The 18,821-nt window shown below is 36.3% G+C and overlaps 1 protein-coding gene across 1 annotated transcript in view; it reads right to left on the bottom strand.

Annotated features, from left to right (window-relative positions):
- The window catches only part of IQCH (IQ motif containing H), a gene marked incomplete at its 5' end in the record, with an annotated part of 65,536 nt that extends 46,715 nt beyond the window's left edge, over positions 1–18,821 (bottom strand). Inside the window, 8 exons of the mRNA XM_082769171.1 lie at positions 624–838; positions 1,793–1,921; positions 2,536–2,647; positions 12,162–12,284; positions 16,915–17,029; positions 17,373–17,470; positions 17,786–17,908; positions 18,765–18,821. Of these exons, the coding sequence (XP_082625297.1) occupies positions 624–838; positions 1,793–1,921; positions 2,536–2,647; positions 12,162–12,284; positions 16,915–17,029; positions 17,373–17,470; positions 17,786–17,908; positions 18,765–18,821 (972 nt within the window). The remainder of the gene's footprint in view (positions 1–623; positions 839–1,792; positions 1,922–2,535; positions 2,648–12,161; positions 12,285–16,914; positions 17,030–17,372; positions 17,471–17,785; positions 17,909–18,764) is intronic.

Below are 18,821 nucleotides of genomic sequence, written 5' to 3'. Positions count from 1 at the left end.
AGTCAAAAAGTCTGGGAAGATCAAACAACACTCCAGACAGCGTCCTATGGAACATGACATTTAGGCCTAAAAAAATAAAAATCCCTTTTGCATGGGGATCAAGCATAATCAGCAAGCATTAAGCAGTCAAGGTCAAACTCCCCTATAGTTTTCTGTAAATCTAAGGGGAACCACTACATTTGCTTAACTGCAATGAGGGAGATTTAGATGAGACATTAAAAAAACTCTTTTATAACAGTAAAGATAGTTAGTTAAGCACTGGAACAGATGGCCTAGGGAGACTGCGGAGCCGCTATCACCGGAAGTTTTCAGAACAGGTTAGAAAAACATCTGTCCACATTATTACAAGTATAGGTAATTCTGCCTGGAGGTCTAGGTAACCTCATAAGATCCTTTCTAGATGGATTTTCTAAATTTCAGTGAAAAGGTAGATACATTTGAGAAAGTAGAAAATGGCAATATAGGAAGTATTTCTGACTTACTTTAACATTTGCTATTTACTGGCTTTGGTTCAAACCCTCCTGTACCAATTCATTAATTCACAGTCAGTTCCTAAAACAACTCTGCTGAAGACAGTATTAAAAACATGGATGAAACTTTCATTATCCTCACCATCTAAATACCTGTGTCTGAAAGGGAGTCTGCAACTCAGACTTCAGCTGTTGAGCTGGATATGTCCACACTGGCTTTGATTTTCTTGCTGAAACCATGGAGCTGCTGGATAGAGGTCGTGCTGTATTACCTTGGCTAGAGGAATCTGGGCCATCAATTGTTTCCTTTGAGTTTGGAAAGGTGAAGGTGTCTGTATTTTCAGGGTCCGCCCTAGTACTAATTTCTCCTGTACCAAACAAATAAATAAGTACAAGTTTCATTGCTAAACGAGTGCAACAACAGCATCACAGTGATATTCCACCATATACTAGTAGGTACTGGCATGTTCCAGTTTGCTCTCATGTTAAGCAGGTTACAATTTTCAGGACATATCACCAAAATCCATGTAGAAATGTCACTGATTGACCTTAAGCCTAACCAAGCTGTAATGGGTTACTATTATGAAGACTGAAATTATGTTAAGGAAAAATGTATCACGGCTTTAATTTATAATGTTCTAAAGCTCATAACATGCCAGCTAGTAGTAATATACAGCATAATAACACCAAAATATTATCATTTATACTCCATGTTATTCCATATATTTTTTTAGTTTTCCAACTACTACGTTTCATTAGGAAAACTTTGAAATTTATATTTCAATTTGCTACTACGCCCACTCCTCATTTTGCTCATGCTCCTTTTCGCATTGATGGTATGTTTGTCACATGCCACAAGCAGCTGTAGCGATAACAGTTTTGAACGTTCTTTGTAGTAGATCAGAACCCTGTTACCCAGAGTACATTCATTTATGAAGAGCCATTCATCTCATCACACTGGCAAAACAGAGGCTTGATCAGATGTTATAAGTCATGTCTACCATCACTTGCAGTATCATTGGCTTTACTGTAACTCTGATGGTCAGATATTAGATTCAGACACTTAGAATCTGAAACATGCAGGTAGGAACCTCTAAGAATTTTCAGAAATGAGCAGTGACCAAATCCTCACAGGGATTAAGAAATATGATTCCTATTCAATTGCAAGACACAGGATGCTCATGTGCATTTTTATGCACTAAGTATTTTTAAGAATTTTACTGAGTACTTTATAGACAGCCACTTCCCTGAGAGACAAAACAAGGGACTGAAAGTGAAGTTGGAGATACAACTCATGGTTGTTATCAATCATTTGTACTCACCTACAGTTGACTTCTTGTGCTGCCTGTGAAACTCATGGAGAGGAGCTGCTTTGGATACAACAGGAGGTGTCTGGAGAGTTATCTTTGCTGCTGGAGGGATAAGCCGTTGTTCAGTTAGGCTCAGAATACCTATGAGAATATGACATTAATGAACAACTCATATACATTCCAGTAATGAAAGAAAAAAAAAGTAACAATAATGAAAGAATTAAACAAAGGTAGTCCAAAGTTCTTTCAATTCCAAATCCGAACTAGAAAAGCATCAGGTATTTTTTTTTAATGAGGACACTCAAGGAAGATAATCTTTGTAATTACATAAACAATGTAATTATGACTATGGACCGATTGCTAAAATAGCCCAAGTGCAGGACTAATTAAAACTGAATGATTAATAACCAGAGATTAATCATGATTCTATCTTGATCATTTTATTTGGTCACACAAGAATCTTCCATCATACACAATTCTTCTTTCCAGTAACAACTAAACTCTGTGAATTACAATATGACTTAATCAGGAAGGATGATGCTGAAAATAGCATGCTATCTCCTACGGTTAGCTACCACACGAAGTAGTCTGAAGTGATCTCTACCCTTTGCAATGTTTGAGAAGACAATTCTTAAAAGTTTTGAGGTGACGGAAAATTTGATTACCAGGTATCTGCTACAAAGAGCAACAACACTGATTATGTAGCTTACACCTGATGCCTGGCAACAATACCCAGCCAGGCTTCTGTGACTCACCTTTCTTTATATCTTCATCTAACAGGGGTAAGGTAGAATCCATGTGGTGAGAGGCAGGCAAAACCCAAAGGTTGCTAGCTGTGTGACTTTTCACTGTCTTATGACTACACATCTAGGAAGAGACAGAATCTTATTTTAACACAGAGAAATCCTGGATATGCAAAGGACACTTTTCTACTCAGGTATTAATGTAATTTCCACTATGAATAAGATTTAATAATGTAACAGAACAAGCACAGCTTTTACTACTTGTGAACATGCTACAGTACTTTCTACTGTTGTTACTTTATTAATTTAAAATAAAGTTAATTAAATTAAATTAAATTGATGCCTTGTGATTTCTTCTATGCAAAAATCAGTGTACCAGTTCCTAAAGAGATCACAAGGAGTTTGCTTAATTTTAATGAGTACATTGTAAACATAGTGCTTCTTGATAGAACAGTCTTCGCACATATAAAATGCATACACAGGCAAGGCACCAGAAAGAAAAGGAAGTTCCTTAAAATATGGAAATAAATTTTTACAGGGAAGAATACTAAAGGAATTAAAGTATGTGAAACTATTCAGAAATCAGGGATCAAAAAGTATCTCAGACTTCTGAAGTTTTCTTTAACTACAGCAGGGAACAACACAGCTTGATAATGTGATACGGAAGCATGTGCCACACTAGCTGTGCTAATGTGGGGATTAAAGCTCCCTTACTTCCCCAATTAACCTGTGCTTGCCAGAAAAAAATGGAACCTGCTGGTTCTAAGTGCCAGGGATTCAAGCAGTGACACATATCACTTTGGGATAGTGATATCACGTCTCTTATTGTTATGATCATTAGCACACAAACAGAGCACTGTGCAGGGAAAAGAACATATTGCTACCTTACACTTACATATTTTAAATACAAAATCTCTACATTATCATCCCACTTTTTCCTTTCTCCAATATGGTATCTTCAGTTTCTTTCTGCCTACGAATATACATACTATTCCATGTGGAATGTGAGTTGTACTCAACTCCTAAAGAAACAGAGAGCCAGATCTTCAACAGGTTTAAAGCATCGCAGCATATGCAACTTCACAGCAAGTAGCATCACTGAGATCTCTCACTTGAAGATAGAGAACCACTACCAGCAGAAGATGATACTATTTTCTCTTGCCTGGCTGATGCTAGAAACATAAGACAAAGATAAACATAGGGAAACATGAAAGATTCACCTTAAATGCAAGTGTTTTGATGAAGCGAAGGGAAAATTTAACCTTACTCAAAACCTTACTCTGTTGATGGATGTTTGGAAATCTAAGTAAAGTTTTATTAGTTTTAGCAGCTATATTACCCAATGAGTAGGCGTGCTCTAATGTATGATGCTCAGAGCTTCCTTTGCAAGTGCAGCTGTACAGGTTCTCCAGTAACTTTCATGCTGTGTCCCAACAACACAAGCAATTGACTAAAATTGAATGAAAAGGGTATGAAAGTGCCAGCACATGGGCGTAAATAATTATTAATCTGAGGAACAATAAATGTAGTGGAGGCACGTATTAGATCTTTTAGGAACCAGGAAAGCCAACAGGTAGATTGGACAAGGTAAGAGATCTGGCAATAATGCGGCTAAGAACATTGAGACAGGCTGGACAAAGAGCTTGGCATAGGTTAGGATTAAAGGGTTTGGATGGGGACAGAGAATCAAGCACCTAAGATTAGGATATGCTTTATAAGGAACAGAGAAACTAGTGCAAGATAAAATGTAAGAAGGAGGAACTGGAGCACACTAAGACAGGGAAAACAGAATGGTTTGTACACAGCAAGATGCCTCTCCCTCACAATTTGGAGTGGACATCAAGTTCCCAGTCTCATCTTTAGCTGTTAAATAACTGTGAGGCCCAATAGAAAATGCCCCATGCTTTCGTGGGTGATGATCTGCTATGAGTTACTCTATTAGTCTAATGATTAGAAATTCTTATATTGGGTAAAAAGGTTTGAACCCTACTGATGAGCTATATGGAAGACAACCTAATAACATGTGCTGGACATTTTTTTAATCTACTTTAAAAAAAAAATCATTTCATTATGAATGATAAACTACCTTAAAATAACATTAAGTACATAAGATCTGAAAGCTACAAAATACTGATAGATCTGCAAAATGAAAATACTTACTTCTTTCATAGAACACATCAGGACTACATTGTTTAAAATACTAGCTTTTAATAACTGATTATCATGCTTATGTGTATCTTTCAGTACACTAGGATCCAGGATGTGATTGGGATCCTTTGAGGACTAGTGTGTCGCAATTAGTAAATAACATCAGCCATTGAGTTTACAGAAAGGGATAGGAAATTCTAAAGGACTGTTCATAAGTCTAACAGGGAAATGAGATAGATCAAAATAAACTATTATAATTTTTCCTTCCAATTTGTGTAATAACACTGTCCACAAGAGACATTAGGGAGCTAGGAAATACGTAGGCTTTCTCATAATAGAGAATCTTTCAGAGAAATCATAGGCACTCATTTCAGTTACGGCCATTATGAAGCATTATGCTTTAAGGGATCTAGCTGTATGAATCTTCATGTCCTCATGTTCCAAGAAAATAGCAATAAGCATATAACCAAGATTAACTTTATACCAGCCAGCATATAAGTGGCTTGATACTGAGAAAAGGAAATAATAAACCACACTTTTATACTGACTCTCAGCTCAAGCAGTTTGTGGGGGAAACAAAAATATATAAAATGAACAAAATTTAATTAATCAGTGACTACTTTTTTTCAGGCTATTGCTATTGTATCAGGAAAGCAGCACTGATTTTACCATTGGTCAGTTTTATCCTAGTTTAAAATCCAGGAGTTTTGTTACGATAAACAGCACTATGTATTTTATTTGTGTTCATACACATGTTATAAGCAACATAGAAAAGCAATTCAGGTAGAGTGTATGAGTTCAAAGGCAGCCTAGAGGTTTTTATTTTTTACTGTAATATTTAATTCTTCTTTTTTTATAAACTCCATGGTAGGTGTCAACTTCAAAAAAGGACACATGCAACTGAAATGCAATTTCAACTCTGCTTTACATTGCACAGTGCCACTACGATCCATGAAATTACATGATACAGGCAACACAGTGGAAGTATGGAGCTCACCCAGAGCTGTTAGCTAAGAAAATCCCACACAAGCTTTACACCTTTCTTTTATGTTCTTTCAGCATCCTATTTGCTGCATTATCTGCCCTCTTACAGACTTCAGTGAGATACCAAAGCAAAATTTGGCAAAACACTTTCCACCATCAGTTATTTTCATTAAAATTAAGGCAACTCAAAATAAAGATAGCTTAAAATACTAGTAAGTAATGCAATAAAAATGTTTACTTTTATCATATTATATACTTTTATTACTATTATTCAGTGACAAAAAGATCTTTATAAGATTTTATCTTTTTAAAGGGTTTTCAATGGATTTATGTCTACTTAGGTCAGCACATCTTAAAACCTTTATTCACACTTAAGCTTTCACGGTATAAACACAACAAATAGTGGATGTAACACCACATATTCCAGAACTGGCAGCTCCTAGAACTAGAGCTTTTATGTTTTCAGCACAGACAGCCTCAAACCAGCATGAAACAAAGGATCACACCTTCTGTAACCCTAACCTGTAGACACCTCACCTGCTTTCTGTCTGGCAGAACCCATGCTCAGAAGAGCTGCAATGTACCCTGACTGCTACGAGGTGAATGAAGTCACAGACATCTTCCTGCACAAATAACGCCTTCTAGTGAAGATTGTTATGAAGATTATAATTCAGCAAGTATATTTGTCTGAAGTCAGCACAAAGCCTGCTCGTTCATCATGGGTACTTTTAAAGTACAGTTTTATAGGGCTGGAAGGGATCACTTCATCTGTAGTGCAGAGTAAGGCTTACTCTGTATAATATGCTTGGAGTGTGCTGAAAAACTATTTTTTCATTTCAAGCACTTCTGAGTGTAATTAACCTGGGACATGAGAAAAAACAATTCTATTACCCTTTCTAAAGTGTTTTTCTCCTGTGGATAAACCTCTCCCACTTGATTTTTTTCTTTTTGCTTCATTTTAAATAGGGCACTTGTTGTAACACCACGGGGATTTTCTGATTAGTTCCCTATTTGTTTTCTTTTTACCTAGACAGCAATATTTAACTAGAACAAGTGATTTTAAAAATACACTTATATATATATATATATTTATTTTTTTTTTCCCCTAGAAAAGAATATAGGCTGGTATTAAATATAGAGAAAGGATAGTGTCAGAACTATGGTTTATCAACCCGGAAGATTAGATAAATCAGATTTTCTTATCAGAAAACCACACAGCTTGATAGCAATGGTGGAAAAGGTATACAGCAGCAATCTATCATTTCATGATTATCTGCTCCAAATTGCCATTTACCTTCATATTTTTGATTAGGAAGATCTTGCTGAAATTTGATGTTTGTAATCCCCACAAAGAGCAGGATGAAGCATAGTCAAATAAAATCAATAGAACTAAGGTCAGTTTTCCGTATGTTCAGAAAACTGGCAGGTAAGAGTTTGTAGAAGGCACCTCTAGTGGAAACCGGACGTCTGTCAAACTGCATGTTCCTCAGACAAAAAGCACTAGAGAAACAAGATCAAACTATCCCAAAGATGAAGCAGGATAAGGATAGCAAGGTTCAGGTTTTTAGAAATGGAAGAAAATCAATTCAGACTGCAAAAAATTCAAGTGAAATTAAGACAGAGGTGCTAAGCGACTTGCACTTTATCCTCAATCATACAATTTGTCCTCAATCATACAATGAATAGAAATATTGGTTAGAAGGGATCTTTGTTGGACATCAAGTCTAGTCTTGAGTCTACTAACCATACAAGATCAGGTCAGCTTTGTTTTTTTTTCTAGATGAGATTCCTGTAGGATTTAATTACATTCTGTAGTCTAAACTGATGTGTTTGCTTTGGTGTTGATCTATACAGTAAGCAGCAAAGCAAAGCACAGAACAGCTTCACTGACATTTCCATCATCTATCAGTTTCTGTTCTGAAAAGGAATCTCATTCTGATAATCAAGCCAAGTAATCTTAGCAATAAATAGTAAATAAATAAAGTGTTTGATACTGGTTTCCAATGACCTAATTTTGGTCCTCCGAGACTAAGAACCAGCATATGGAATTCAGTGCAGAAATACCCAATGTAAGTAAAGGACAAATTCTCATCAGTGTGAGTGGAACTATTTTACAGTCGGATGAGTCAAAATTTGTAACAGTCTCTATGAAATTTAAAATAGGAACCATTTTTAAAACTGGTTGTCTTTTTATTCAAGATTTCCAAGTAGGAAAATTATGTAGAAAATGCAAGTTTGTCTTATTCATTCTAATTTACACAGTCCAGCATTTTATCTACCTAGTGATTAATACAGGTTCCCTGAGATCTAATACCGAGACAGTAATAAATATTTCTGTTACATTTTGTTTATCTAAATGGAATAAACTCCAATTTCAATGGAAAGCCTTCAATATGCAGCAGCTAGGCATCTTTAACAACAGGTCTTACACATTATTCTTACCTACTTTAAGTTCTTAAACTAACCAGAGATGGCTCTGAATCGTCAATTTTCCATGTAATTGGAAAAATCAAGCTTTGCTCCTTCATAACCTGCTGCTAGCTCTCCCAGAAATTTACCTCCATCAAAACTCTGCCATAGCAGGTGCAAGAGAGAATAGATGGAGAACTTTGGTGAAGCCCACATCTGTTTTTGAAAAAGGGAACAGAAGCAGCACAGAAGGAAGTAAGGAAGATAATTGCTGGCTTGAACTACAATACATTTTACTTGCGGGCAAAGGGCCAGCTTACACGAGGCAGAATATGCAGGACCATCTTATTGGAATTCAGGGGTGGGCCTCCATTCTTGTCCGGAGACAGCTGTAAACCAGCAGCCCATAGCATCACAATCAGGCACTGAGTTTTGTCAAGGAATGCTGATATGTACGGAAGCAGCTTCAGCAGCTTTGGCTGCACCCCTACCTAGCAAAATGACAGTCAATCTCCAATTCCAGATGACAAGAACTGGATAAAAACTTAAAACAAATGGTGACCTTTCAAAAGATTAATTTGTTTACCAACAAAACATTCAACGTTTGTCATCTCAGATGGGGGTGACCTTCACGTTCCCATTTCTAGGTTGAAAGGATGCTGACTTTAGTCATCTGTTAAGTTAACTCCATCTCACCAATTATTTCCTTTTTATTTTTACTGATGAGAAGGTTTTATTAATCCACTGTGCTGCTTGTTCTGATTACATACCATAATACAAATGCAACAAGCTTATTTTGAATTATTGTGGTGTAACACTGATTTGTTTAGGTCTCATTCTGCTACCAATGCCAACTTATGCTTTGACTGTAATTATAGCCATATGCATAGGTTTAAAACAATCAAATTTTGAGGACCAAAACACCTGATTTTCTTCTACAGCTTCTTCTAATCATTTGAAATGAAAAGAATTGCCCTGCTCCGCCTTCCTTTATAATTTTGGAAATGAATAGACTCCCAGTGATAAGCATTAGTGATTAGTACGATGCAAATTCCAAATAAAGAACAAATAACTGAGGACGTGATTAGAGTGATTGCACTCAAATAACTTAGCTAAAAAAAAAAACACCAACAAAACAGAATCACTGCCATCACCGTTAAAGCCACACTGTATAAGATGCAACTCATAAAGGCTAGAAATCATCACCGTATTAAATTCTAACTCATGAATAAATTAAAAGGTTCCTAAGTTTACAGTATAATATATATTTATATGAAAACAGGGACCAAGAAGTGCCAGAATAATTCTATAAAAGAACAGCAGTCCTATGAAAATGAAAGGTATAGCTGTGAATCTTTTCTACATTGCAGCAGTTAGTCAGAATTATTTTTGCTGCAATTCAGATCACTATTTGTTTTGCTAGATCCTCCATGGGAAGTGTACATATTTAATAATTATCTACTCATCATTTTTCATTTATTATCCAGACACAGTCTACAAAATAAAGCCATGCCCAGTCTGCCAATGGTGTTTCAAACAGAATTACATTTCTTATTTTAAGGTAACTACGGAATGTTACAGAGGATGAAACATTAGTGCTTATCAAACCAAAAAAGTACAAAAGGGCAATAGTAACCACATAATTAATTTCCTTTAGTTTTTGTCATAAAATTCAGCATCGGTAAACACCAAAAGAGCAAGAAAAGAACATTTTCAGAAAAAAATGAGATCTTTACTAAGAAAATGAAAATAATATTTCAAGCTACTAAAATGGCAGGATAGGAAAAAGTCTGTGAACTTTGTGCTTGACCTAACTAGTTAGATTGTTTGATTGTTAGATTGCTTGATTGTTAGATTGCTTGACCTAATCAGTTTGTTTTTAACCTAACCACATTTTAAAATACTCAGGTCTCCTTGAAAACTGGGATACTGACAACTCTTAGAAAAAACTGAATGCAGTTAATCGAGTGATTAGTTTTTCATTCGTGTCAGTTTCTGACACTGATTTTTTGGGGGGCATAATCTTTGAATTTAGGTACATATGTAGGGCATGTACATGGCTATACGCATAGGTCCGCCCGTGTGTGTGTATGTACAAATATTGCCCTCTAATGGCAGATTAGAAAAAACAGGGTAGGTAGTAGCTAACCTAATTCTTCTGATAGGTACTTAATTGCTGTTTATTTTTCCAAAATGAAAGACCATATAATTTTAGACCTGCAACTACACACTTATTTATTTTAGCTACTCTTGGCAATCTATAACTATCATTTCACTGAGTGCTTGTATACATCGCATTTAACAGAAATGCCTTCATTCACAATCTTGGTAGTGGATTTTGCAAATCCAACTGCAGAATTCCCCTCCCCCCCAGTGAAGACAGAACATTTCAAAACACAGATTGTGCCATGAAATTCAAGAACTTTTTTAGTGTCTACTTCAGTAAAACTGCAGAATAAATTACAGATGGAAAATACCTACTTGTTTTTTCAGCCAATCTCCCTGTCATAAACAGTTTCTAAGCAACTGTAAATATGTACCAGAGAGCTTGACTAATTTACATTAAATGTTAGTAATTTAAGTGAACATTAAGAAGTTTTCTCTGATCAGTATACATTTCAGTGAGAGTGGTAAAACACATGGCTCTCTGCAGTAGTATAATATTCCTCTCTGCGAGTGTTTTAGAGTGGTTCTAAAAAGCTATTAGCCATGATGCTTTTTTCTAATTAACTCTATATCACAGGGTTAGACAAATCACCTCTTAGTCTGGGCAACAGCTTTCAAAAATCATTTTTTATAAGTGGCAGCTTACAACTGTGCCATTCACAGATTCTGTTTGTGTTGTTTAATACCAAACACCCTAGAATCTTACGGCAATGGGCTTGCTGCATAATACTTCTATTACAAACATTACATTCTAGAAGAGCGTCCTTGTGTGAGACTATTGGGCATATTCTTTCATGTGGACAGTGCTGCGCTGAATTTGTGAACATAAGTGATTTTTGTGGATGTCTGTGGCTTTTTTTTTTTTTTTAAGCATACTTTAAAGAAAATCATCCTCATGTTTGTTTAAGAGGAGCAGCAGTTCTGCAGAACAGAAATTTGGAAGAATCAAAACTTAACGTTACACAGCTTAAACATTCTAAGGCCAGAGAGAAGAGCGATATCAGGGGCGCTGGCCAGGATTCTCCTACTAGCGTGTTGTGAGAAGTGCTCAGCCTCAGCTTTTCTAGATAATTGTTTTGTACTAAGGGAAACATCTTGACCAGGGTAAAAGGAAAGCTGTGATTCAGAATACCTTGTAGCTGGACAGCAAATATGCTTGGGATCTATAAGATATTGAAAGATCTCCACATGCAAAGGAAGGATCTAAATCTGTCCCTCACGTTCCAAAGCAAGTCCTCCAGGTATGGGAATAAGAAGCAGAATAGGACATTCTCTCCTAACCCTCATCAGAAAAATAAGATGCAAACAACACCTAAATTCATGCATTCAGTCTAGGATTCTGATTCTCATTTAGTATAACCCCTATTTATCTGCTGCAGTGACACTGATTTCTGGTGTGATAGCCCTATGGAAGGATTGCTTCTTTAAAAAAAAGTCAATTAAAAACAGCATCAAAGCAACATACAAGCATTTTTCACTCATTCATAACAATCCTATTGACATTTGAAAATTGAAGGCATTCATGTCTCTTAAAGAAACAGCCACAGAACAAACAACTGAAAGCCCATTCTTATCAACAAAACCCCTTTTACGTCTTCCTTGATCTTTGTGTCACGTTCTGAACTCCACAAGCTCCAATTTATCTTCAGACCCTGATTTTACTGAGATTACTCACCATGCACATTCCCATGTATGCTTACTTTTGCTGTACTGGGCTCTTGCTACCTAAACCTGTTACATTCCATGTTTGATTTCCCTTTGTCACTTAGAATGTTTTGATTGTTACATAGGAATATCAAAAAATTGAAAATTATGAGGCACTTTCACTTACAATACATATTTTTTTTTTATTACTTAGGTCTGACATGTATTAACTGTAATAATGAACGGTCAATATATATATAAACCCATAATACATAAAAGTTACTCACAGGAACAGGTCTTTTCTTAGTTATAAGTGGCAGCCTGATCTCATAGTTCTGTGGTTTTAAAACAGCTTTCTTGTTGGTGTTCTCTGGGTCAAGCATAATTTTCATATCCATTTCCAGCTGGTGCTGAAACATAACATGCACAGTCTTAAAATAATTGCACTAAGCCAGAAGTATTTATAAACAGGAATTGACTAACACGTCCAGAAATTTGCAATAGGATGATTAAAAAATCATGTTATCTCACTGTCCACACAGAACTGGGCAAACAATGAAAAAGTGTTTTTGATTAGACAAATGACTTAGCAAGGCATAAAATTAGCATTCCTATGCATGCTTCTACCAAAATTTGTTCAATTAACTTCACTATAAGTACTGAAAGTTCCAGATTTGCATGTCTTTGAGTTAAATTTTAAGTGGAAAGGACAATCAAGCTTGACTAATTCGATTAACGTAGGCCGTTTGTTGATTCGATTTACCTTTGCTATAAAACGTTTCAATACATACAAATTAAGAAACATGGACAAAACAAACAATATTTAAAGAAATCCCAACTCATTATTACAAATATTAGTACAACTTATCCTACTGGAAAGAGTTAATACAGCCACATTTTATAAATATAGCTGTTCATATAAAAATATTTTGATTATGGTGCTATCGTTTTACTTATTATTTATTTATTTTTCCTGAATATTGTCTCAGGTAAGTCTCAGATCAGCTTTTTAACGTAATTTGCGTCTCTGCTTTATAAAACTATTTTGTGAACTAGTCAAGAGCATGTAAAGTACGTGTCTAACCATAAATGCGGACTCAGACATACGCAACACACAGTTCGAATCTAAAGCACTTATTGTATAGAAGCCAGAGGCGGCTTTTTCTATCATAAAAGTATCTTAAGGTGAAAACATTTCAGTTCATCATGCATGTGCTTTAATTTACACCTGGCTCTGTATCTGTTGTAGTAATTTCTCCCAATGCTTTCATTGCTAACCAGTCTCTGCACTCAACAGGGTTGTTTGTTTGTGTTTTTTTTTTTACCACTCAGTGCCAAAGAGGGAGGAATCCTCAGATGGCAGGAACTAACGGATTGCCAGACAAGTCCACAGAGCTATGGCAATTCAGAGGAGCTAGGGGCCTGGCACTTTATGTGCTTATTTCCCACTGCATGTGTATGGGAATACAAAAACCCCTCTTACCATGTGAGATCCAACTAAACATATTTATAGATGAGAGCACTCTGCTGATATTTCCATTGTGTAAACATAAAAAGGAATTTATGATAATTATGTTTTTTGACAAATAAAATAGTCCATAAAAAGTATAAGAATTGTTAGAGGTATATTTGAACTATTAAGCAATTGTATTACTTTGTGAGAGCACTAAAACTGGTTAAATTTATTTATCTGCACAATATATTCCCTTCTTTTGATAGTAATTACAAGCAGATGTATCAATGAGACGCTCATTTAGATTTGGGTTTGTAAGAACAAAAGTTATTATCCAAGCCAATTACTCTTTTACCCACATGGCTGCACAGAGACAGAAAGTTCAATTTTCACCTCATCAGTGATTTTGTGGTATTTATTTTATTACTATAACACACCACTGTACAGAAAGGAAACTGCTTGTGCTATTAAACAAGAATTGGGGGAAAATTGAGCACCTTCTCAATTAAAATAGGAGATGATTCACAATTCAGATTCCCCAGTCAGACTGACAGTGAAGTGATCAGTGTTGGAGTGGCAAATTCCACTAAGTGTAACAAGAATTGAAATGCTTAATAATAAAATATAATAATAATCTATGGCAAGTGACAATTCTACACTTGCAGGATGGTATCATCGGTCTCTTCCATCTATATCATCCAAGGTCTTACATTTAAAGTGTCCTCAACCTTCTTGATGTAGAAGGAAAAAAAGGTGAGAAGAGCAGAGCAAACAGTGCATTATTACAAATATAATGCTCTACAAGAATTATTGTGCTCAACTATTAGCACGGAGCATAGAGGAATAAACAAAACAAGCTGACGTGCAGCCATACAGTTAAGGATTCAAATCCTGTTTTATTTCTACACAGAAGTCATGTCAGAGCAGAGGGCATTTAATTGCATAGCAGGCCAACAAATCAGACTAGGTAATTCTATTTTGCAGATGCACGTGGTGCATGGTTTCAAATGGAGTCTAATTCCTTTATGAATGAGTTACATTATGAGTTACATCTCTGAAACAATCTGTATTATCAGTAACTAAACCGCTTTTCGTGTCTGGCTATTTGTGGTATGTGCAAATTCTAGACCCTCCAGAAACAACTTTGTGTTTACACATTTAATTCTTTTAAAGAGAACATTAACTTCTACTGTACATTCACAATGTCAGCTTTTAGTGACAAAACAAAATAAAGCTGCACAAGTGAAAGCTTGTGTGTTTTCAATAATGCAGATATTTTTTACTTTTATTTTTAAATTTGAACTGATTCACATACTGGTTATGGACAACAGTGTCCTTTCAGCCAGTGCTATGTGGGGGCTTTACATTTCTTGCAAGATGCCTCTTTATGGTTCTTAAGCCTCATTAGAAGAAGGAACCCAATTACAGCACACCATGAGGATAAGAAAGGGGGACAGTGCTTCACAATTCCTCCTATGAGCCAGGTTCAAACAGTCTCACGCTGCTGCTTTTATGATTCAGAAATAGTGTACGTGTGACTAAACAATAATTTTAAGCCTATTCTGACACCTGTGGGCAAACTATTTCCCACATGACAAGTATTCTACGTGAAAATTGCATCTGTGCTCGTTTGACTCCAACCTTATTTTATCCTAACTGCTACAAATACAACTTATGCTCCATTTCTACTCTCACACGGCCTACTACGGACTGCAAAGCACAAAAATATTACTACATGAATTATTCATCGCTCTCAGAACCTCTGTGGGTTGAGAAGTTGATTCCTTCAAGCCTACGTACCTGGAAATACTGTCTGCAAATGGCAAACTATTCAGTTCACAAGTATTTCTTCCTAGTGGAATTAAATTTGGAAAAACAGGAAAGTACACTTAAATACAAAAAAAAATTGTTTATAGTTGCAAGTGAGGAAAAGACAGGAAGTGAGGAATTGTAGGTGAGAATTTCCCAGCTGGATTTCACAACTATTTAATAATAAAAGCTTTTTATGTTGGCATGACGGGCATGTCGAACAGCTGGCAAAACAGCGCTGTTTGTCATTTTCTTTATAATGGGAAATTAGGGCTAGCTTGTGTGTCACTGGATATGCATTTCTAAGCAGATGCCATGGATATCAAAAATTAAAAGACAAAGAGAAAGTCAAGGCAGGACATAGGATATGTTCCACTGTAAATTAAGCTCATTCATGCACATGAAGAGTTGAAAGACCAATGATAACATAGAATTTACAGAGTAAATGACTTTTTTTTTTTTTTCCAGAACATAAGTGTGTTCATATAGGACAGGGTTAGAGTACTGTCTGGAAACTGTATCCTGCTTTCAGAACACCATTAGACACCATCGTTATCCATTCAAAATTGGGAAGGCCAGGGTACTCCATTCAACAAATTCCAATGTTCATATTCTTTGTAAATTATGAATGAAAACATTTCACAACAATAACAGTAACATTTTATACAAAGATATAAAATTTATATATAAAGATTACTGACTCTTTCAGTACAATCTCACAGAAATTCATTTTCGTAGTTCTACTGCATCATGAAATTTGTTCAAGTTAAATAAGAACTAGAGATCTCACTATCTTATTCATCATTTCAAAAATATGCAATACTTTAATACTGCTTTACAGTGGGACTTCTTTTACAAAGAAAATCAGCAATAGAAGTGTTTGGCTGCTCATTCTGGCTATACAATTTTGTGTAGCTTCTGGTAAGCCTTAGTACAACAGACGGCCTCCTCTTAAGGTTATCTTTCACCAAAGCTCCCTCAAATGTAAACCATAACAACATAAAATTGTGAAAATGGGCATTTAAAAATATTTTATTAAATTGTTTTTAAAATGTTTGAGAAAAACAGCTTGAACTCACCAGTCAAAACTCACACCTTAGAATAAAATAAACAAAAAACCAACACTTCCAATACAACCATTTTAAGAAGGCTTTAAATGAATTTACATGGATTTCACTTACGAAAGACATTGAAACATCAGATTTCAAGGAAAAAAGCTACACTTATTACAGAGGTGACTGCCCTATATATGAAAGAAAATCTTTTCCACATTTCCCCATGTCTTCTACTCAAAAACAAATGAGAGAACTAGCTTTAGTCTCAAATTATACAAACATTTATATCTGTGCTCATGCTACTCCAATATACAGTCCCATTTATTTCAAAGTCATTACTCACAGAGTCACAGTTAATCCTATGATATTTGCAGAACCAGGACCTTAAAACAGAATAAACATCTAGTTTCAGGATTCTTTAACAAGGTACTTGTGGGAGAAAAATAAGGAATGGAAGGCTTGTGGATGCACCTATGATACTACTAATGTCCTTTATAACTTAGACTTTATCCTACCGTGAAGCAGGAAGAAAGCTCCTCCTTCTCAGCTCTCTCATTCTACTGAGAATTTTTAACATATTCAGTCACCAGATGGTGTATTATGAAAAACTGAATTCATGTGGAGTCAGAACATAAGGTCATGGGATCAACTGGTAACCTACAAGATGACAGCCTACTCATTTAATGTGGTCTCTGGCAAAACAAGTAATATGTTATTTCAGACCTGTGAACCTTGAGAAATACGTAGTGCTGATTTGCTGCATGCCTGGACAGTCATGGGCTCAACAGGCACTCGTGGTAAAACAAGCTGTTTCTGAGAAGCACCATAACGAAGCCCCCTGAGTCAGAAAGAAAGAAACAGTGAGATTTTTAAAACTTACTTTGATTTTACCTATTAAATCCATACTACTTCCATGTGGTTAAATCTAAAATACTATATTTTTATTTAAATGTGTTTAGCGAAAAATCACAGGAGTTAACTGAAGGTTGCTTTAACTTCTTAGGACTGCATTTACTTTTGTATTGCTTTTTAGCTTAAACAAAATAAAACTAAAATAGCAAATGATCAAAATAACCTCATTTGGGCCAATATTTCCATTTGCTTTATAAAATCCTGGTACCATAGTTTTTCTGTCTTGATGCATGCATTCGTCTCAGCAATAAAACTGCTGTTTCACTTACCATTTAGTGGCCTGTTTTGAATGTACTTCGTTATTATCAGTAGAAGAAATAGTTAACACTTGTCTGTTTATAGCATTTAAATAATTTTCAGCATGTTTCTGTCAGAGGAAAAAAAAAATGTTTAGACTATTATACATGCATGAGAGATACTAAATTTATTTAACTCAGTTAACTGGACAATCTAGAGCTTCCCATGACTGAAAAGTTGATACACTTTGTGCTTCTGTTGGACTAAATCAGACTTCGGCTAAAGTTAAGAGGCCCAAAATTAATTAATTCTGACCATGCAAAAAAACAAAACAAACAAACAAAAAAAAAAAACTTGCAGGATGACAAACATATGTCCCTAAGTGAATTATTGACAGAAATCTCAAAGATTGAAGTGTCTTCTGGATCTGTTCCATTTTACTTACTCTCAGCCCAAGTTCAGCTCTTTCAATTGCTGTTTCCAGATCGCTGATATCCACATCTTCCACATTTCCCTTCAAGCTGATATTTTTCACTTTGTCTTTAAGCTTGTGAAGGTCTTCCTGAACCTAAAAAACAAGTTATGACAGAAGTCATACCTATAACCCAAATCCGTGGGATTATATGTTAGCGTTTAATCCAAATTTTCACTGATTCTGCTTTGTCAAAAGTATTCCCAAATGCTGCTGCCAATGCAGGGGCTTGTTTGGAGACCTTAGTCTCTTGTGCCACGTGGATGGTTAATGCCTGCTGGACTCTGTGGACATTTTTGGGTGACTTCCATTTGAAGCTAACAAAGTCCTCAGTTTGGAAGATTATTTGAGAAGCATGGAGGAAACGCAACTGAACAACAGTGCAATTCTCCACAATAGGATTTAAGCATCTTATGATTCACAGAATATTTACTAACCATGATAAAATCACTCTTTAAAACACCATTTTGTGACTTCGGTTACACACACAGCATCACAAAAGCACAAACTCTGAATACTCGAAGAAAACAACACCGTGGCTCACATATATTGAGAACTACAACGTGATTACAGCAAGATTAGCAACTCAAAGGTGCTCCAATGCGATTCCAACCCCAAACCCAAATCCCACAGCGTTTCTCAGGCACACGCTGCCAAATCCAACGCAGGTTTCACCAGTGCCGAGGAGACCTCAGGAAAGAACCCCAGAGGAATTGTACCCCGAGGAGACCCCAATGAAGCTCGCAGCGAGGCGTTTATGTCACTGCGGGTGACATTGGGGTGACATTTTAGTGACAGACACAGCCTTGCACCTCCACACAGCCCTCAGGGCACAGCTTTATGAGGCACCAACTTCACCCCTCCGCCCCCCCAAGCGAGCTGCCACCTCCCCCAACTCCCCAGCTTCCCCCCCTTGGGCCGGGGGCAGCGCCTGGGCCCCTCCGGGCCCCACCTGCACCAGGGCGGCCTCCGCCCCCCTCCCCGGGCCCGGCCCCTCCGAGCCGGCCAT

The sequence above is a fragment of the Aythya marila genome (genome assembly GCF_965140915.1).
Source record: "Aythya marila genome assembly, chromosome: 11".
Lineage (NCBI taxonomy): Eukaryota > Metazoa > Chordata > Aves > Anseriformes > Anatidae > Aythya > Aythya marila.
The sequence above is the reverse complement of the archived record's forward strand: the minus strand, read 5'-3'. Positions and strand labels throughout refer to the sequence as shown.